The sequence below is a fragment of the Canis aureus genome, chromosome 21 (assembly GCF_053574225.1).
Source record: "Canis aureus isolate CA01 chromosome 21, VMU_Caureus_v.1.0, whole genome shotgun sequence".
Lineage (NCBI taxonomy): Eukaryota > Metazoa > Chordata > Mammalia > Carnivora > Canidae > Canis > Canis aureus.
In genome coordinates, this window is record NC_135631.1 from 50766724 (window position 1) to 50789026 (window position 22303).

A 22303-nucleotide genomic window follows, 5' to 3' on the forward strand; every position below is an offset into this window, starting at 1 on the left:
TTTTTTAATATATCTATTTTCTAGCTATTCATGTACATTTCTTTCTATGTATCTGCAAAGAGAGAACTGGAATGAGGTTTGTCTGTTAATAAAGCATTTTACTAGGTGAAGGATAGTGGTTACTTTCAACATTTTTTTTACTTGTCTGTATTGTCTGAATTTTAAAAATAATTAGTATGTATTGTTTTAGCTAAAAATATAGTCATAAGTGTTTTAAGATGTACTTAACAACCAAGAATATTAAGATAATAGCCATACTCCAAATGTGGATGGACTTTGTCCTAAATACACACTGAATGGACAATTTTGACACCATGTTTACACGAGTTCTGCTCACTAGAGCAGCATCATATAACTTAGAGTCAGGTAGAAATTACTGACTTAACCCTTCCTGTCTGCCCCTAGCTGAGGAATTAAAATTCTAGATCAACCAAAAAACTGGACAACCACAGACTTAAGTATTATGCAGAATCTAGTTTATGAAACAGCTAAATTGATGGATGATCCTCTCCACTCCCCAATTAGCAACTCTTATTTCACCCATCTTGAAGGTTAGGACAATAACAGAATCACTCCTAATTGTTAACAATAATTTTTAACATTATAAATATAATTCATGTGTGTTTAAAATACCAGTTTGTTTATTGACTCAGGATAAATATGCCATTAGTTGATATACTTTTAAAATATATTTGGTTCATGGGGATATCTAGATGGCTCAGTCAGTTGAGTGATCAACTCTTGGTTTCAGCTCAAGTCATGATTGCAGGGTCCTGGGATTGAGCCTCATTGAAGAACTTAGCATTCAGCAGGGAATCTGCTTATGGATTCTCTCTCCCTCGCCCTCTGCCCCTTGCCTGGTAAGCTTTCTCTCTCTAAAATAAATAAATGGATAGATCTTAAAAATACATACATATATAATATATAAATATAATATATATATAATTCACAGATTCTGCTTTTATTTCTTGCATTTATATTTTTAGAAAACTAAGCCATCTGTCCTGTAGTTTCCCCCAGTGTACATTTTTTTTTTCCTGACTACATACTGGTGGTGATTTCTAACATGTTCTGCAGTCCCTATACTTCCTATAAATTGATTACATCTACTGTTTTGATGAGAGAGTAGGTTTAATTATTCTTATTTTTTGTCAAAGCTCCCTCACAGGTGATGTTATGCTGTCCTTACATCAGAGGTACACATCTGATCTTCTCTTTTGTGATGTTATTAGGCGTTGATAAACACTACCTAGATTGTGGGTTGGAAAACTATGGCCTGCAGACCATCTGATCTTCTATCTATTACTAAAAACAATGTTTTATTGGAACACAGTCACATCCATTCTTTTATAAATTTCATATAGCAACTTTTACATTACAACAGAGACTTTATGGCCTCCAACCCTAAAATATTTAGGAAATATATGTTACCCTGATTCATAGCTAGGTCCATTAACCTATTGTCAGTACAACATGTAATATTCTAACTATATCATTTTGTTGCTCTTGTTTAGTACTTGCAACAATTTCATAAAAAGAAGTTTCGTGTTATCAATATTTTTGGTCAGATGTTACAGGAAAATTAGAATGCTTGATTCTTACCCTTTATTTGCCTACTTTCAAAGTAATTACATGCTTCATTTATATTCTCCAAAGGTGACTGAAAAGTTTTTAGGTATAATTATAAACACATGGATTTAAACATATTCAATGTGTTTTGACACACTGTATTTATCATCCTTACTGAGGTTCAAAGTGTCCCATCTTTGGCTAGCAGGAAGCTCTTCAGGTAAGCTCCTGAGTCCTTCTGACAGAACTCTAGCAGCCTTCTTGGATAATAATAGTCCAGACTCTTCTTATAGATTTCCTGCCTCAGCCTTGAATCCTCCATTTTTCCACGGAGCACTGGTTTCTTTTCCTAGAAAACAATATACAAAGACCATAATCTGGGGCTAGAAATTCATTACTACTAGATTGAACATTGTTTCTAGGCCTTTTTAGAGCACAGACCAGGGAATCTTGCTTATTTGTTTTCAGATAAAATACTCCATAAATTCATGGTATTTCCAATTCAAACTAAAAATGACAGGGCTTTAATTTAACCATGCCAGTCTTTTATCTGTTTTTCCTTTCAGCAACTCTGAAAATTCTAGTTTTCAATGACACCAACATAGTTACTGAATTGCTTTATCCGATAATACACAAATAAGTCTCAATAACAATACCAACAATCCTACCAAAAATATTACTAAAAACTCCTTAAGCTTATTATGCTTTTCATTTTATCCTTATATCACACAGATTACTGTTTCAAAATCATTTCGAACAGTTGCTGTATATTTCAAAAGTTTACTTTTAAAAGATTGTCTTTAAAAGTAATCATAAAAATTTTCAGTTCCAAAATCAAATCTGCCAAATGAGGTATACTCAGATAGGTTTCACTTCTACCCTTAATCTCTCCACACTACAGGTAATCATATAATTCTAAAAGTTTATATTTTCATTAAAAAATTAAATATAGGGGCCTCTGGATGGCTCAGTCAGTTGGGCATCTGACTCTTGGTTTCAGCTTATGTCATGATCTCTTGGGTGGTGGGATCGAGCCCCACAGCAGGCTCTGTACATCTCTCCCACTTCCTCATGTGTGCCCACACTCTCCCTCTCTAATTAAATATATTTTAAAAATCTTCAGGGAAACATTAAATATATGTGGAGACATTGTTAAAATTTCTTAGATAAGTTGTAACATACTGTAGGCATGTTTCTCTACTCTGTTTTTTATTTTCATTTAACAAGACTTTGGGGTGTTCAGCTGGTTCAGCTGGTGAAGCACGTAACTTTTGGATCTCAGGGTTGTGAGTTCAAGTGGCACATTGGGTGTAGAGATTATTTTTTAAAAATTAATTAAATTTTTAAAAGGATCTTGATCAGAGATATATAGACTTGTCAACAATCTTCTCATAGTAATCAAAACCCCAAGAATCAACTGAAAAATCTAAAATGCAAGAACATTTTGAGAATGCAACACTTAGGAACATACATATCTGAGAAAATGCTAAAGACTGGTTGGTTATTCCATTATACTAATGTCTCCTTCCTCCCCTGGCACACAATGAAACTGTGTTTCCTATGACTTCTTCAGATCAGTGAAGCCATATTGGTTGGTTCTGGTCAATGAGATTTAGATTAAAGTGATGGATGCTGTTTTTAGGCCTCTCAGGTCTCACTCAAGCCTCCACATTCGTTTTCTTCCTTTATCTTCTGGTTGGATGCAAAGGAGGCACCCGAAGACTCCAAGGCCCTGGAAATTGGCAGCACTGCACGATTTAAGGAGCCTGAGATGCTAAATGACTGGAAAGTAGACCACCTCCCTATATCAAGTCCACCTGAGACTGGGTCTGGGCAAGAATAAACATGGTGTTAAACCAGATGGTGTGCTTGTGTGTTAGAGCAGTTACCTTGACCATACAGGACCAGCGCAGGAAACCATCTCTGAAGAAGACTCAGAAATGGTCAAGAAAGTGCTCTTTTGTTTTTGTTTTAATTATTCTAAAGTAAAATAAAGGTAGCAGAGTTTCAAGAGGAAGTAGTTAAGGATGTCAAATGCTGTAGAGAACTAACAGAAATTGTTTATTAGAACTGACAATGCAGGGTCACAGGTAATTAAGTGTATGCCATCTAAATCTGTCAAGTCATTTTCATTGCCCTATTCCAGTTATCGTGTTTATGGGGGAATTAAGACAAATAACTTCTTTAAAGTATTTTAAAAACTGTATTTGACTGGATCATATTTAACTCTAAACTAGTCTTGCCCCAAAGACTCTTTGTTTCTATGTCTAATCTTTAATTTTTTTCTGGAGCTCTACTACCACTTTCATGATTTTGTATTACTCCAAGTATAAGTCTATAATACTGAGAATCAGCTTCTCCCTTTTAAAAAAAAAGGTAGCTCTTCCCAGTTTTTGATACTTAGATGAGGTAATACACCACAAAAAGATGCTATGGGGTCCTTGGGGCTCTTCACAGATCTTCCCTGCTCCTCACCTTTTTGTTGTGCGGTGCCTATCTCATAAAACTAGTATTTGTCTTAGAGGGGAGATAAAATATAAATTCCCAAGAAGACGGATTCGAAGGAAATCTAGAAAAAAGGAAATAGAAAGTTGGGAGAATAAGGAGGGGCAGGATGTTACAGAGGAATTAACAGATGAGAGAATGAAAATACATAAGCCTAGTTGAAGCAAGGGAAGACATAAGGGAACATCAGAGCTGACAAGTCAAGGATAGCTGTTGTGACATCAGCATCAAAATGGTGAGCTTTGTCACTAGCATTTGTTACTGTTTGCGGGGCCAAACCAGCAGGGGTTTGTTCCCACCACTTCTATATTGAACCATAGCTTCTGAGGGAATGGCTCTAAGGTGGGAAAGTCCCTAAATCCCAGAATACAGTAGAGCTTAGCTATCCCTTTATGAAATGTCTTATTACCTTAAGGAAAAAAAAAATAACTTTAAGGTTTGAAAATGTTAACTAGTAAGAATGGTAATAAAATTTAAACATTGGTAAATCTATCTTAGCCTTTTCTTAAACATAGGCATATATAATACATACATACATATATATATATCACATTATGTGATTCAATATTATTTTGTAACAAAAAATAGAACTTCTTAAGTTCCTGCAATGAGAACTCTAGTGATATGTTTGCGATGCCCATTTTGAAAGCCCATAAAAGAAAGATGTAAGATGTAATTTCTTTACTCTTCTTCAAACAAGCAAAGAGATCTTGCTTGGGAGTAAGATAAATGTAAAAAATATCATATATCTCACTTGCAATTAAAGATTCTATTTTCCTAGTTTAAGGAACAAAAGACTAAAACTCTCGGTAAAATATTCATTAACCCAACCAGAAGCTTTATTACTTCAACGTGATGTTTTAAAAAATTCTCTATCTACACGGGGCTTTTAACTTTTTCTTCCTTCAGGCAGAGATTTGGGAATCTAAATGGAGCATTAATTCAGCTTATCTCAAATGACACCATTAATATTTCACTGAAATTTTTAAATTAAGGGACAATTTAAATTTTCTAGTGCATATACTTTCAATTTATATTCATCACTATTTGTCAGAACAAAGTTTTAAAAACTTGATTTAGTGATCTGTGTATATATTTTTCCCCATATTACAAAAATTTCATACATAAAAATTGTTCAGTGAATACCCACATGACCACAAGAGTCTACAATTAACACTTGGCTGTATTTGCTTTATCACTTACCTATCCTCTATCAAACCATGAATCCACCTTTTTAACTAATTAAATTGCAGATAATTATATTCTTTACTCCTTTTTAAATAGGGTTCAGTATTTGTTTATAGTGCTTTAGTTTTTGAGGCAAATTTTATATAAAGTAAAATGCAGAGACCCTAAAAGTACTATTTGATGAGCTGTGAGAAATGCACACACTTGTACAACGGGCTGAATGTTTGATTTCCCCAAACACATTCACTTGTTGAAATACTACTGTGATGGAGGTGGGGCCTTTGGGAAGTAATTAGGTAATGAGGGTGATGCTCAATGATGGCATTAGTACTCACGTAAGGGGAAGGACTAGCACAAAGAGAGGACAAACGTCTCTAAGGAAGAAAGAGGCCCTTTCCCAGGAACCTGACCATGGTGGCACCCTGATCCGGGACTTCTGTCCTCCAGAACTGTGAGAAATAAATGTTTATGGTTTAAGCCATCCAGTCTATGGTATTTTGTTATGCAGGCTCAACTAAGACGTTGTGTAACCCTAACCCTTGTCCAGTTGTAATTTTTCACCTGAATTTCCTTATCCTTCTCAACCCCTACTTCCAAACACTGTTTTCACCATACATTAATTTTACCTTGCCTAGAACTTCTTAAACGCAGAATTGTATGCACTCTTTCTCAGAGATGTCTTTCACTAGCCATGTTTTTGTTGTTCATCAGTATTGTTGCGTATACCTATCTTTTCTCTCTTGAGTAGTAGTATTTAATTGTAGAAATATACTTTTTGTTTAACCATCCTCATTTTCCTTTTAAGTCTAGTTAACTTACAGTGTTAGATTAGTTTCGGGTTTACAGTATAGTAATTCAACATGCGTACACATCATCCTATCTATTTTTCTTTTGATGGGTCCCTGAATCACTTTCATTTTTTTGACTACTAAAAATAAACCTGCTTTATTCTTGTATGTTTTTAGGTGAATATATTTTCTTTCTTTTTTTTAATATCTTATTTATTTGTTCATGAGAGAGAGAGAGAGGCAGAGACATAGGCAGAGGGAGGAGAAGCAGATTCCATGTAAGGAGCCCGATGTGGGACTCGATCCTGGGAATCTCGGATCAGGCCCTGAGCCAAAGGCAGATGCTCAACCGCTGAGCCACCCAGGCGTCCCTACATGAATATATTTTCATGTATCTTCAGAAAATACTTAAATTTGGAATTATGAGGTTAATAGGGTGGTGTCTGCTTAGTTTTATAACAAACTACCAAGTCTTTTCCAAAAGGATTGCATCATTTTATACTCCTACCTACAGTAAGAGTCTGATTGATCTCTATTTATGCCCAAATTTGATGTCATTAACCTTTTTAACCATTCTTGTGGTTGAGTGGTAGGTAGTATCTTGAGATTTGATATACTACATTCTCATTATCATTCAGTTCAAGTTATGCTCAAATTTCCCTTGTGATTTCTTCATTGACCCATGATTTATTTAGAAGAATGTTATTTAATTTCCCAACATTTGGATTTATCTGGTTGTTACAGTTTTAATTCTGTAGTGGTCAGAGAAGAGAATGAATGATTTGAATTTTTTTTTTTTTTTATATTTAAGACTTGTTTTAAGACCCAGTATGTTCTATCTTGGTGGAGTGCCATATGCACTTGAAGAGAATGTACACACAGTTTTAAGGGGTACTGCTCCATTTATAAATTAACTAGGTCAAGGTGGTTGGTAATGTTCAGATCTTCAATTTCTTTACTGATTTTTCTTTTTTAATTCTATTAAGTGCTGAAAGAAATTGTTAAAATCTCCTATTTGTAGATATGTCCTTTTGTCAATTTTTGTTTCATGTCATTTGAAGCTCAGTTACTAAGCACACACATATTTATGACTAAGTTTCTGATGAATTGGCCTTTTATCTTATGAAATGCTTCTTTTTATCTCCAGTAATGCCCTTTGTTAAAATCTACATGATCTAATATGATTTCCTTTCAACAAATCCTGGCACCAAATTCTGACCCTGTCTTCTCATAGTTTCCATCTCCATCTATTTACTTGCTACCTATGTCTTTATATTTATAGTACACCCATGCCATTAGCATATAGCCAAATCTTTGGGTTCTAAATCCACTTTGACTTGTTTTTTTAAGGGGAATTTTTAAACATACAAATTACATTTAGATGTATTACAAATATAAATATTATTATATTTAGTTCTCCTGTTTTATTATTTGGGTGGGGGTTTTTTTGTTTGTTTTTGTTTGTTTGTTTTTTACTGGATTGCTTTTTTTGTTTTTCTTTGTTCCTCCTTTCCTGCTTCCTTTTGGGTGAAATGCATCATTTCCTTGAATGCCAGTCTAATGCATGATTGGCTTTTCAGCTCTATCACTTTGCAATTATCTATCTTTAGTGGTTTCATTATTACATAGTCTTAGTACTACTATACTACTTCATGAGAAATATAAAGAATACTGCAATTGTCAAGTTCCATTTACCACTTCCATGGCTCTATGCCCACTGTATATATTTGTCACTTCCAAAATCAACGTCCAGAAGTTCTGAATTCAAGGAGAAATTCTCATCACTTGCGTGTGGTTATACAAATATATACTCACCTAAATACCAAAGACATGTTGGTTCAATGTGGTTCTCGAGGATGCTCAGGGGTCTGTTACACGCATGTTAGCATGACGAGCAGCACTTTCTTTGTAGGCAAGATCCTAGGCTTTCCAAATATGAAGATGCATGGTTATGGTTTTAGTCTCACGTCAAAGCAAAATACTGGAGCCTGTAAATACTTGTTTCATGACATTTGACCACAAGACGTGTGCCAAGTGAAGCAGAGTAAAAAACCGTTTTCAAAGCCTGTGCTTGCTATTTCTGCTCTTATCCTAACCATGGAGCAGGGTAATGGCGCCTGGATGCCTGAGAAAGAAATATAATAACCCGGGAGCAGCAGACAGGGTCTTGAGGTCAGAGAGGGCAGAGAGGTGCAAGAATCCTCAGGTGTAGAAATTGAGGTCAGAGAGGTGCAAGAATCCTCATTTGTAGAAACTCCTAAAATCTCCTAGTTGAGTTTTTTTTTTTTTCCTCAAATTAATATTTATTGATTGATTTAAAAAAAAGGGGGTTGGGAGGTGGGGAGAAAATCTCAAGCAGACTCCCCACCGAGCAGGGAGCCAGACCAGGGCTACGTCCCACAACCCAAGAGATCACGGCCTGAGTTCATAGTATTTTCAGCAAAACAGGTAACATGTACCCGTTATAAGCACGTCTGCAAACCAGACGCAGAGGAGACCTAGGGGTGGACCCCATTCCGGACGTCGTCCCAAGGCTGATCCCAAAGGGCGGCGGGGCTGGGGGGCTGGAGACTTTGGGGTAGGTCGGCCGTCGCGTGGTCATGCTGCTTGCGAGCTTCACTTCGATCAATAAATCGAACGCATATAAACCGTGCGGGCAGGCAGGCGACGCGCGACCGGGACCAACAACTGAGTCGGGACCCGTCCCGTCCAACGCAGCCACCCCGCCTCCACCGGCCTCGCTCGCGTCTGCGGAGCACGTGCCGCGCAAGGCCGCGGGGCTCGGGCCGCGAACGCGGTGACGTCAGGGCTCCGGGGACGCTGCCCGGGAAGGACGCGTTAGCCGCCCCACGCAGCCGCCCAGGAGGGCCAAACCGCGGGGCGCGCACGTCATCGCGCACCGCAGGCCGCCTCTTCCGGGAGGCGTGTCCGAGGCGTACTAGGAGCTGCACCTGCGCACTGATGTCTCCGCGTAAGGGACCAATGAGCGGCGGGTGGGTGGGCGGGCTAGAGGGAGACGCGGTTTCCGGTTCCGGTTCCGGTAGCTCTCGGTCGTCCGCTTTTGTGCTACGTGTCGCTGGCGGGTGAGGAGGCGGCGGCAGGTGAGCTGGGTCCCCCTGAGGGCGGCGGGCGTCGCCGGGAGGCTGAGGGGCGGGCGGTCGGAAGGGCCCCCCCCGCTCCCCCGGCTCGGGTCTGAGGCGAGTCCGGCGCTCGCGGCTGCCCACGGTCCTGCTCCACGGGGGCTTGCGTGGAGGCCAGGTCCCGGGGGCGGTGGCTCCGATGGGCGCCGGCCCCTCAGCGCTCAGGGTCGGGGCGGCTCGCCTCGGCCGCCGTGGCCGCGCCTTCCGGGGTGGGCTCGGCGGGGAGGGGAAGGGAGGGCTGTGCCCAGCGGGGGCTAACGTGGGCGCTCGGTGTGGACCTGACGGGGGGCGTCCCAGCGCGCTGTGGGGAGTGGGCGAGGCCGCGGCTCTGGGTTGCCCCCCCCCCCCGCCCCCAGGAAAGAGCCCTTCGCCTTCCTCACAGCCTCCACAGAGTTCAAGCGCACTGGATTGGAAGGACAAAGCTGAGTGAAATATTAGGAAACCAGGTTGGGCAGCCCGGTGGCCCAGCGGTTAGCGCCGCCTTCGGCCCAGGGCGTGACCCCGGGGCCTCGGGATCGAGCCCCGCGACGGGCTCCCGACGTGGAGCCTGCTCCTCCACTGCCTGGGTCTGTGTGTGTCTCTGTCTCTCTGTGTCTCTGTCTCTCTGTGGGTCTCTCGGGAATAAATAAAATAAAATCTTAAAAAGAGAGAAAGCAGGCCTACGTATGTTTTCGGAGGGACCTCCTGTAGTTGGCGCAGAATGTTTGCGGAATTTGATTCCAGCTGCCCACCTGGGTGCGGACACTGCAGCGTAATTGGATTTGAAGGACAAAGTTGAGTGAAATATTAGGAAACCAGGCGTGGGCATCCCGGGGGGCTCAGCGGTTAGCGCCGCCTGCAGCCCAGGGCGTGACGTGGAGACCCAGGATCGAGTCCTGCGTCGGGCTCCCTGCTTCTCCCTCTGCCTCTGCCTCTCTCTCTCTCTGTTTCTCATGAATAAATAAAATCTTTAAAAAAAAAAAAAAAAAAAAAGAAGAAGAGAAACCAGGCCTTTGTGTGTTTTCGGGGGACCTGGTGTGCTTGGCGCAGGTTTCCGGGATTCCGTTCCAGCTGCCCACCTGGGCGCGGACCCTGCGTCTTGGAGCGTCTGTGTTCCCCGGACGCGGCTTTGGAGCCGAAGCTGCCCTGGACAGCGGCTGTCGTTGGTTGATTTAAGGAACTTAGGGAACCTCCGTAAGCACTTGGCCCCCGCTCTAAGCACGAGAGAGAGGGTAGAGGGTAGGGTGCCTGTAGTAAATTGGCCTCCCCCCCCCCCCCCCCCAGGCGGTGGCTCTGAAGCCAAGCTTGGGTGGCATTTCCGCTGCGTGGTAGGCGACCCCGACGAACTTAGGAGGGGTGTCCTGCCTACAGGTTGGGAGTGCAGGTAATAGCTTCTCCGAGTCTGGATCTTGGTTTAGCCCATCGTCGTGGTTTGGGGAACTAGGACCTATTCCGCACGAACACACTCTCTTCTAAAGGTGTGGTGTGGCCACGGTCTCGAACAATCAGATCGAGACCCACGTTTGCCTCCAGTCCAGACGCCTGTGGCACCATAGTCAGGCCTTCCCTGCCCTGGGCCCTGGTTTCTGAGAGTGACGTCAAATACAGGAAGTGTTTGCTGGATCCCAGCGTTGTCGGGTTCCCAGCGGGAGGATGCGGAGACTGCAGAGTGGGTGAGGAAGGGATGTCTTGTTGACTGACCTCCTGTGTGAGCAGCAGGTGTCCTCCACCCTGATAAAGGCATAGGTGAGACCTGTGCTGGGTTTTCTTTTTTTCTTATTGCCTTCAGTCTGTTTCCCAGGTTTAGGCTTGAAATTGGTATTTTTTTTAATTTAATTTTATGAAATGGAATGGACTCGTCTCCGACATGAAGTCATTTTGATTTTTACATTTTGATGTAACTGAGCAAGTACTTCTTTACGATAAATAGTACCAATGAGTATCTTTTTACTCTTTTTTTTTTTTTTTTTTTAAATAGGCATCATGGATCAGGTAATGCAGTTCGTTGAGCCAAGCCGGCAGTTTGTGAAGGACTCCATTCGGCTGGTTAAAAGATGCACTAAACCTGATCGAAAAGGTAATAGCTTTAAATAGGGAGAAAAGAAAAAAAAGGGGGGGGGGAGAAAAGATGAAATCTTTGCATTTTTTTTTAGTCTTTGATTAATATCTTCCTGTTTAATGACTGTTGCATTATTTTCGACATTTTTAATGATTTGTGTTTGTTTTCCTTTGTTGCTTTTTAAGTACTCCCTAAATTTTACACACTTCTTTACACGTTACAGATTTTTCTGTTTTAGGTATTTTCAAATTGTGAAAGAATATTACAGTCTTATTTTCCATGTTAGGCCTGTCTTAGTCGTAGTTAAACGGCTTCAGAGTTTCTAGTATCTTCCACGTTTCCATTCTGGAAAATCTTTTGGGAGTCCTCCCTGCCCTGCCATTGGCCCCCTCTCAGCCCCTCCCCCAAACAAAACCTTAACATGAAATTAAGACTATAGGTATTGCTAACCTAGGAAGTTAAAGTCTTCATTTGTCGTGATTCATCTGTTACAAGGTGCACTAGAATTTACCTTCATTTGTTTGAGTACTGCCTGAGTTAGGAGCTGGGGATGTAATAGAAAATATATATACAGGATAACATATAAAAATATGTAATCCTCTTGGATTAATCGTTCTTGGGTAGTTTAGACTCTTTGAGGGAAGACAGTCATGAATGCATAATGGCAATTATCACTTTAATAACAGCTGTGGTAATTACTATAGAAGAGAAATGGGAGTTTGGACGGCACATAATAAGACTAACCGAGTCAGGAGGGCAGGGGGAAGCTTCCCTGAGGAAATAGATTAAATGGAAGCATTACTAGGGCCTGAAACTGTTACATAAGATTGTGACCAGCCTACTTTGGTTTCTCAGGCTTTATTTCTGGCTTCATTATGATATCAAAGACAACAGACCTATTGTTTATTTTAAAAAATCATGTTCTGTGGTTTTATAATTAATACTTCTAATGTATAACAACTTTTAAAACAAATATTGTGCATTTTATTCATATTTTACTTTTTGGTATTAGGTTCATTTGCTGCTTATTTGTGGATTCACTAGCATGGGCAGACACTTATATTCCTTAAACATCAGTAAAATAATGAAAATTTCAAAATCTGTCGAGCAGTTTATTTCTTTATATCATGTTTAATTTCAAATGATATATTTACTATCAGGAGAAATGTACACCAGTAAGTTTATGTACATCATTGTTAGTTTTCTCTGCTATACTTGCAGTGACAATGCAAAAAATAATCTAAATTTTGTGTTTTTAAATCCAGAATTCCAGAAGATTGCCATGGCAACAGCAATAGGATTTGCTATAATGGGATTCATTGGCTTTTTTGTGAAATTGATCCATATCCCTATTAATAACATCATTGTGTAAGTAAACTTTTTGAAATAGACAATATCTAGGCTAGAATAAAAATTGAAGGGGCTCCTGGGTGGCTCAGTTGGTTAAGCATCTGACTCTTGATTTCAGCTCAGGTCATGATCTCAGGGTCATGGGATCAAACTTCGAGTCAGGTTCTGAATTAGGCTCCTTTCGGGGAATTTGCTGGAGATTCTCTCTCCCCCTCCTGCTGCCCTATCCCCTGCTCACATGTGCGTGGGCTCCTGCGCTCTCTCTCTCTCTCTCTCCCCCCAGTAAGTCTTTAAAAAAGGTGGAAGTCCGTTGAGTTGATAGCCTACTGTTTTGTTAATACATAGATAGGTCTTCTTAGGTTTTAATGCTGCTAGAGTTCTGGTATTTATGAGTACCTGATAATTAGGAGTGGTTTTATATGTTCTATAATCTTTGTAGCAACTCTGAGATACTGTATTTTTAACTCTCTGGCTGGACATTACTGTATGCCTTGAGTCATTGATAGGGCCTCTACTCACTAGACTGTGGGGTCTGAGCCAGTCCTGTTGTAGATCGTTTACGAACACCCACAGTGTTAATATGTATACAGAATATTAATACGTGAGAATATATACGTGTGTATGTATTTTCTGTAGAGTGTGTACTGCTGAACCTAGTCCAATGTACTCTTTCTTGTACCCATGAAAAGCAGTGAATACGTATTTGTTGAATTAAATGAAAAACATAAGGTTTTTTATCTTTTTCTGATGGTCATGGTGATAGTAATAGTTTCTAACGTTTATCGGGCACTTACTGTGTGCCAGGGACTGTTCCTACTTCAGTCAACTCCTTTAATCCTCATAATGCTTCTGTGAGGTTAACACAACTATTTTAGTAGTAGTTGAAGTAGTTTCTTCATTCTTAGAAGAAACAGGGATGGAAAGTACATATTCCTTACCGCTGGTAAGCAGTAGAGCAGCGTATAAAACCCAGGCCGACTGACTCCGGAGCCTGTATTTTTAACCATTATTAAGAGACATCTCTCATTCTGGCTCAGTTGAACACTCCTCATTCTGAGTCACATTCCTTACTTTATACTCCAGTTTGCATTTCATCAGTCTTCTTAAAATCCAGTATTTAGAATTGAATGCTTTCTACAGATGTTTTCTTGCTAACGGCTAAAATCCTCAGACAGTTTCTCACAAATAACTGCTACGATAAATTTCCTTTATCCTGGGTTTAAACAGTTGGGGTGGTTTGTTTTTAGCTTAAGAATGGAACATTATCCTCGTTAAATTCCTTTTTCCTAGATTCCCTTAGGGAAGTCTTTTGAGTTTTTAATCTGTCCAACATTGTTATTTATCCTAGTTTTGTACTAGAAAATCTTTTAATTCATTGTTTAAGTTGTGGTCTAAAGTACTGTTTAGGACAGGCACTCTTAGTGTCCCCCTTTTGGATTGAGATTAGTCTGTCTGGTTGTTCCCAACAGGGTTTTGAAAGAAGTATTAATAATTTCCTTTCTTTTAATTCTTTCCACAGCAAACACACAGTATCTTTTTTCATTTTTTAAAGATTTTACTTATTTATTCATGAGACACACAGAGAGGTGCAGAGATTAGGCAGAGGGAGAAGCAGGCTCCCTATGGGGAGCCCAGTGCGGGACTTGATTCCCAGACAGACATTCAACCACTGAGCCACCCAGGTGTCCCAACGCACAGTATCTTTTACCAATTTTACTAATCAGAGATTGTTCAATAGCTAGTTACTTAGAAACCTTGTCTTCTAGTAAAATGTTTCTCAACATTTATAGGGTTAAAAGTCTACCTTTAGATAGTTTTTACATTAACATGAAGGCCAAATAGACATTATTTGAAAAAAGCTATCAAAACTTACTCTTCTCATGACTCTCTTCAACATCTTTAAAACCAAAAGATCTTTTCTTCCTGTTTGAAAAGAGCATAAATCACTACTTAAATTATTTTGGGATGATAGCAAATGAAATAATAAGCATAAGCTTCTTTTCATTAGGCTGAATTAGCACTTTTTAATTTCCTTACGATAAAAGTTTTTCCCACTTCTATACAATTGCAGCAGTCCAAAGGAATAGCTATAGAACGATAATTTAAAGGACATATAGTTGAGGATATTTAGGTTATAGCAATACAATTTAATAATACTAAAAATACTTAGCATTAAATCATATATTCAGAGTATTTCAGGAGTATTACTTTCATCTAATAATACAGTTGTTTTTCTTTGCTTAACATTACTGAGTAATACTAGGGGTGCCTCGCTGGCTCAGTAGACTGTGCCGTCCTTCCTCTTAAGGGTTGTGCGTTCAAGCCCCATATTGGGTGTGAGCCTACTTTAAAGAAAAAAATTACTAAACAGACCTAAAATGTATATCTCAGCATACCAATATAGTGTTTATGCTTTTAAGACTTAAGAGGTTCTATAGAAAAGGTGATTTTTGTTTTCATTATGATTAAACCTCTGTCTTTTAGTGATTGTGGGAAGTTTTATTCTTTATTTTCAACTGGCTCATTACATACCAAATTGAAAAACTCACTAGCTAACTACTTGTAATTCATATTTTCTACCTTGTTCAGAAAGACAAGACTCTTAAACAAGTCTTAGACTGTTAAACACATTTCCCAAAAGAGGATTCTGAGTTTTTAAGATAAGCCTGTGCAGAAGCCACATCATCTCTAAGGACCTTTTCCATGCTGAGATTTTAAAGTATCATTTCTTCTCCTTTATGCTCTCTTGGGGTTCTCAAATAACAGATTTTTAGCTCCATGAAATTATAGCGTATTGCATTTCAAATAATTATTACTAAAATGTTCTATACACTCAAATGGAATGTTTTCTTTCTTTTACAGTGGAGGCTGAATACCTTTTTAAAAGAGTCTTTCATCTTGGGGATTGGTGAATAATTGATACGAGAAGCTCATGAAGTAAAAATGTGCCTAATATGTTTCGTGTTTTTCTTTGATGTTTTTTTTTTTGTCTTCCAAGATGTTTTGTATTTGTAAATTAAAATAATTTCAAAATAAACTTTTTTCCATCATAGATATTTATCAAATTTGATAGGAAATAATGGGTTGTTTTCCCTTCCCTTATTAACTCTCCTTCCTTCCCTTATTAACTCCTTCCTCCCTTATTAATTCTCCTTCCATCCTTCATATTTTACTTTATCAGAGAAATTAAAATGAAGTACCGCACTTTCTGAGTGCATTTCTCTCAGATAAACATTTTATCATGGCAGAAGAAACAGCTGGTAAAGGATGATAAAGGTAATGAAAGAGTTGAGGGTAGGTAGGAGTTTTGTCCTTAAGCACTCAAAATACAAACAGAGCTCCAGAAGTTTAGGTGCTACATGAAGCAGCTTCTTGGAAATAACAGTTAAAACTTCAGAGTGCAAGGTCCTCTTCAGACCAGTTGGTCCACAGTTATTAGAGTTCTGAATTATGCGAAGAATTAATTCACTGATATTGGAATGTGGGGTGAAAACTGGCCACCTGTGCCTTTTAAAAAAATAGTGAATAAGTGAGGTAGTTTATTCCCCTTTGAAAAAAAAAGTTTCATTAATCCGTTTATTTGGTGTGTATTAAAGTGTATTTCCAAGTTCTAATGTGTTTAATAAATTGGTTAGCAGCACTAAAAATTGTTGAATCAAAAAAAAAAAATTGTTGAATCAGTACATCCTACATCTGAAACCAATAAACTGGGTTAGTTCTACTCGAATATAAAATATTTCTTAATTGGTTAGTAGCACATATTTGATAAATGTCCTCTGATTCTTCATGAATAAGTAGGCAGGTGTCTAACTGGTGTGGTTGGGCAATATTCCTCAGTTTTGGAATCTGGTGCAGAGAGCAAAGTCTGTTTTCATAGTGATAGTAGCTGATTTTCTGCCAGTTTTGAAATGCTGAGAAGTATTTCAGTTTTGAATGAGTGGTTGTCTTCAAGGAAATAAAAATAAAGCCTTGGATCTGTGATTTTAGGGAGTCCATGTGGCCACATTTTACATACACTTAGATCCTTAAAGGCCAAAAGTATGTGTGTGTGTGCATGTGTGCACATGCTATACACAAAGTATGCTAGAAATTATTCTAAAATGTAGACTGGCTTTGCCTCTGGCAAATGTGTATTACCTTCTTACAGGATGAGATAATTCTGAATATTAGTATTTTTTGATATAATTATGAATCCCTATTTATAGCATGTATTTAGGCTGTTCATCTTTTATTTTGCTGATTTACTGGTTCTTGGCACATGGGAGGTAAGGTGCCTACGTGTCATATATATATATATATATATATATATTTTTTTTTTTTTTTTTTTTTAAAGATTTTATTTATTCATGGCAGACAGAGAGAGAGGGGTAGAGGGAGAAGCAGGCTCCGTGCAGGGAACCCGACATGGGACTTGATCCCGGGTCTCCAGTATCACACCCCAGGCTGAAGGTGGTGCTAAACCGCTGAGCCACCAGAGCTGCCCACATGTCATATATTTATACATGTAAAATGAAGGCTAATAATACCTGGTGGTAGAACAGAATAACCTTCAGGCTAAAACAATGAAGTCTTATGTAGGAAAAGTAACATAGATTTTTCTTACTAACCATACTGATACACTTAAGAGCTAGTGCATTTCTGTTACAACACTACTTAACGCTTTAGCAAGTACAAGAATCATCTGTGACAGTTACTTTTAAGACACGGCTCCTTGGGTCCTACCCCTAGAGGTTAATTCAGTAGGTCTGGGTGGGCCTGAGAATATGCTATGGCTGCTAGTACGTGGACCACACTTTGAGTAGCAAGTTTTTAAAAGTTCTTAGTTTTTTAAAAAGTAAAATAGGGCAGCCCAGGTGGGTCAGCGGTTCAGCGCCACCTTCAGCCCAGGGCCTGATCCTGGAGATCCAGGATCAAGTTCCACATCATCAGGCTCCCTGAATGGAGCCTGCTTCTCCCTCTGCCTGTGTATCTGACTCTCTCTCTCTGTGTCTCTCATGAATAAATAAATAAAATCTTTTAAAAAAATAATTTTTTTAAGAAAAGATTTTATTTTTAAATCTATACACACCCAATGTGGGGCTTGTACTTAACAGCCTGCAATCAGGAGTCACAGGCTCTGCCAACTGAGCCAGCCAGGCACCACCAAAAGTTGCTAATGGTTTTGTGTTGTTTAAATACCTATACCAAAGTAAAAAGAATGCCCTTTTTTATGATAGTGCTGCCACTTCCACGACCCCCTATCCCTTAAAGCAGGTGATTGCCACCTGGCCCACAAGACTATAACCATATAAAGTCAGCAGAGAAATACACATCAAGGAAGGAGATGTCCAGACAGCATGTCAGAGCCTTGATGAAGAGGAGGAAATAAAGCCTGGTTCCAATTCCAGTTACTTTGTTACTGCTTGAAAGCCGTGTTTCCTCCAAAATCTGTTCTTGGGCCATTTGTCTCATTTGTTAGGAAGGTTCTGCTTGCAATAAATGGTATTTAATTTACCCTGAGTGCCTTGTGTTCTATGTGTGAAGGAGCACCTTATGTCAAAGTGTAAATGAGCTGAAAATGCTTAAAATGAGTTGACTTGTACCTCTTGTGTTACACACTGATCATAATTTTGCTGGAGAAAGTCTTTTCTGGGTAGATTTCCAGACTCTGGATGCATTTTTCTCGTTTTCCGAGGCTTATTCTATCTGACCTTTCTCATTCTATAGCTAGCCTTGGGAGTCCTGTATTTGCTGGTCTCATGCTTTTTCAGCTCCTAACCAACCTTGCTGTTTCAGTTTCTTTTGATCAACCTTGCTTATAGTGTGGTTTGTGGGCTCCTGGAAAGTCTTGATACCATGAAATAGCTCATTGAAATAGGATATCGGTCGGTTCACGAATTAAAATTAATGATGTATTTTCATTCTCTTCCTATCAAACACTTGTTGGTTTTTTAAATGAATAGTATCACAAATGTTGACTGACCAGTAGAGAGGTTGGAGCAAATGCTTTATAGGATTAATGATACTTATGTAAGGCCTGACAGTTTTCAAACTATTCCTTCTCAGTTGATCCTCACAATAATCCTGTGACAATGTAGATCTTGTATTCTCTGAAATAACGTCCACAACCCCATCACACCTCTATTTTTTCCTTTTTTGTCTGCCCCACTAAAATAGAAATTCCAGGAGATATTTTAATAAATTAGTCAATTTATTGCCAAATCACAAGTGCTTAGGGCAGTTTCTGCAGGTAGTAGCCACTGCTTGTTAAAGGAAGGAAACAAGTGTATACATTGCTGGTTTAATAATTTCTTGTTTGCAAAGGCCACATAGAAAATGATTAAATCACTGGCCTAGTAGAGTGCAAATCCTCAACTTTTCTGGTCAGAGCAACCCAGTGTAAGAAAATTAATAGACATATGTATATGTGTGTGTGCTGGTTTTTTGACATCAGAACACACAAACATGTGTCTTTTTATATTTATGCCTGCACCATGGTCTTGATCTGCATATGCCTTAGCTTTTCAACTTGGAACAGTAGCAATTTTGGGTTTTTAGCCTGCCATACCTTCTTTCCCCTTGCCAAAGGCCTATATAGAAAACTATTTCCTTCTCCATTAATGATTGAGGATTCCTTGTATCTCCATATGGCAATGTAATTTATGGTATTTTTTTTTTGATTACTTTTAGCATCAGTACAGTTTATAAGTTTCATTCCCCTGCTTTAAGAGCCACACATGACATTCTTGGGGCCACCCACAGTCTTGACTGAGGACTAGCTAGCCTTAAAAGAAAGGACTTAAGACATGGAGTACATGATTCTAAAACTGGCCAGGTAGCAGTGTCTTCTCTCGAATGTTTTCGAGGTCTTGTGAACGAAACAAAACAAAAACCTAGATTGGAGGACCAGGAAAACTAGCCAGTTCTTTGAACTCCTCCGGCATTATCCTCTCTGAGTGTAATGGGCCTAAAAGGCCCTGTCCCTCCTCATAGTAAGAAGACTGTTACCCCTATAGATGGGAAAGGCTTTGAAAGCTAAACTGTATAGACCTGAAAGAGATAGTGTTATTTCTACGTGTTTTGGGAAGGTCAGGAGGCAGAACCAAGTGAAAATATGTCAGGACACTTGTCACAATGAACTGAGCCAGTAACAAAGCAAGTTCATTGTCCTCTCAGAGAAGAACAGTAGTTGGTTGCACGGATGGTGCCTAGGGCAGGTGCCTAGGGCAGTCGTGGACCGCGTCACCTGAGGTGAAGTTTCCTTAACCCTTTTGAGTTACAGTCTCCTGATCTTCCGAATGGGGATATTAATGCCCAGCTTTCAATGTCGAATTCCCTTAGGTCAGAAAGTATATGTGAATGAAGTGGGCACAGTGCCTGGAACATAGGTATTTTAATGTTAGATCTTGTTTTTTTTCTCTAATCTTCCACCTCCTCAGAGGCAAGATTTACTGAAGCTGTATTTCGCTGGCCTTCCTCCAATTGGTATAGGCTGCAGTTCTGATTATCTTCGTATGGCATTGTCTGTTTTCCCCGACAGCTTGCCCACAGTCATGTTAAAATAACGTCTCACATTGTCTTGTTTCCTAACCCAAAGTGCAAGGAATTCACATTTACCAAAGGCCTGGGAAATTTTAGGTTAAATTCAGTGAACTGATTGCCTTCAGTATGCTAAGATGTTGGCTAGGTACTGACAGTAAGAAAGTGTGCTTAAGAAGCAAGAAGAAAGTGTGTAACCTCAACTCTGGCTGTGAAAAGAGGGTGTAAAAAAGTCCTTTAAAAAAAAAAAAAAGATTTCATGAGAAACACAGAGAGAGGCAGAGACACAGGCAGAGGAAGAAGCAGGCTCCATGTAGGGAACCCAATGTGGGAATCAATCCCAGGACCCAGGATCACACCCTGAGCCAAAGGCAGATGCTCAACCGCTGAACCACCCAGGTGCCCCCCAAAAGTCCTACCGGTAACCATTTATTCTGACTACTTTCCTCATCATCCTAGGGTAGAAAGAAGTACAAGCACTGCAGATGATGGAAAGTGGCATGGTTAGTCTTTGCAGTAAGCTGTGAAGTAGCTATCTCAAGGCATTTACAAATTGTGTACTTTGGGAGGCAGCCTGGCTCAGTCAGTAGAGCGTGCCTCTTGATCTCGGGGTCTTCAGTTTGAGCTCTGCATTGGGCGTAGAGATGACTTTAAAAAGTTTAAAAATAAAAATTGCACACTCCACCTGCTTGGTCTCTGAAGAAGTTGGGGAAGATGATTTCTAAAGTGCTCCTCTGTGAGCTAGTTTATTCAGACAGGGCTCTGAGTTTCCTGAAAACGTCCATAACCCACCAAAGCTGGCCTTTAGGTTTAGCTGGCCAAGCTGGTTCAAGAGCATTCATTGCGTCTGTAATGTTTTTCTTCTGACACCAAATGTGTCATTTTCCAAACAGTTCTCCAATTCTATGGCACCTATATGTTCCAACTATTCATTTCGTTTTGACACTGCGCCCCTGGAGTTAGCGTCAGATTGCACAAGTTAAAGGGCTCAGGCCCACAAGATGACCCTCACGTTGGCTCAGGTGCCAGTTGCAAGTGGGGTCCCCAGACAAACCACACTACTGACCGGCCAACTACAAATGTGGGAGTTCTCACAATCTACCCCCTCCAGATTTAATAATTCACTAGAATTGACTCATAACTCAGGAGAGTGCTTTACTTACATTTTTAAAGATGCAATTCAAACAGCCAAATGGAAGGGCTGTATAGGGCAAGGTATGAGTGGGGAGGAGGAAGCAAAGCTTCCACATCCTCTTTGGATACACCACCCTTCTAACATGTTGATGTGCGGCACCAACAGGGAAGCTCCCGCATCATGTATGGTTTTTTACTGAGGCATCATTTATGTATGTGTGGCTGATTAAATCAGTAGCTATTGGTGATTAGATTCCATTTCCAGCCTCTCTTCTAACCCAGAGGAATCCTGCTGCTTTTACTAATTCTGCTTTGCTTTTACTCATCAGCCCCCATCCTGAAGCCACTTGGGGGCCTGCCAAGAGTCATCTCATTAGCATAAATTTGAGTGTGGTCAGAAGAGGCTCCTATAAATAACAAAAGACACTCCTATCACAAGAAATTCCAAGAGTTTTAGGAGTCCTGTGCCAGAAACCAGAGACCAAACATAAATATATTTTTTATTATGCCATAAGGTCCTTAATGAAAAATAAAGGTATCAAGAATGTAATATATATGAATGTGTAGTGTGTGAGTGTTTATTTATATGCTGTATATTTAAAAAATATATGGGGGATCCCTGGGTGGCTCAGCAGTTTGGCTCCTGCCTTTGGCCCAGGGCGTGATCCTGGAGACCTGAGATCGAGTCCTGCGTCGGGCTCCCTGCATGGAGCCTGCTTTTCTCTCTGAGTCTCTGCCCCCGCCCCCCCCACCCCCCCCCGTGTGTCTCTCATGAATAAATAAATAAAATCTTTTTTTAAAAAGAATATATGTTGACCTTTCCCAATATTTATTACATATTTTTCCTCAATGTATTATTGTTCAGTAATAGCATGTTTAATATAAGAGTCTTTACAGACAAACTTGAGCACCTAAACTTGGAAAAAAATGTTAGAATTTGAGGAAGCATACAAGATCCTCAAATCTTTCCTCCCTTTACAAATAAGGGCACCCCAGCACTCCCATCACATTCTTGGTTGGCCTTCAGAATTCTACTGGAAGTAGACCAACATTCTCCATGTATGTATTTACTT

At 39.7% G+C, this 22303-nt stretch overlaps 1 protein-coding gene and 1 long non-coding RNA gene across 2 annotated transcripts; one reads left to right on the plus strand and one right to left on the minus strand.

Annotated features, from left to right (window-relative positions):
* Nucleotides 1-1711: 1711 nt before the first annotated feature.
* Nucleotides 1712-8949, minus strand: LOC144293076 (uncharacterized). Its single transcript, XR_013360579.1, has 2 exons — nt 7866-8949; nt 1712-1918 (listed from the first exon to the last, which is right to left on the minus strand). It is a non-coding gene; the product is annotated as an uncharacterized LOC144293076 (long non-coding RNA).
* Nucleotides 8950-9025: 76 nt separating this feature from the next.
* Nucleotides 9026-15630, plus strand: SEC61G (SEC61 translocon subunit gamma). The gene is made up of 4 exons (XM_077864153.1): nt 9026-9151; nt 11148-11246; nt 12494-12596; nt 15441-15630. The coding sequence occupies exons 2-4, from the start codon at nt 11153-11155 to the stop codon at nt 15448-15450; spliced, it is 207 nt and encodes a 68-aa protein (XP_077720279.1). The 5' UTR covers nt 9026-9151; nt 11148-11152; the 3' UTR covers nt 15451-15630.
* The last annotated feature ends 6673 nt before the right edge of the window (nt 15631-22303 follow it).

Bases quoted from the DNA above. Each gene is read 5' to 3' on its own strand.
- SEC61G (XM_077864153.1), top strand. From the start codon at position 11,153: ATGGATCAGGTAATGCAGTTCGTTGAGCCAAGCCGGCAGTTTGTGAAG. The intron at 11,247-12,493 runs GTAATAGCTTTA...TTTTAAATCCAG, and splicing joins CACTAAACCTGATCGAAAAG to AATTCCAGAAGATTGCCATG.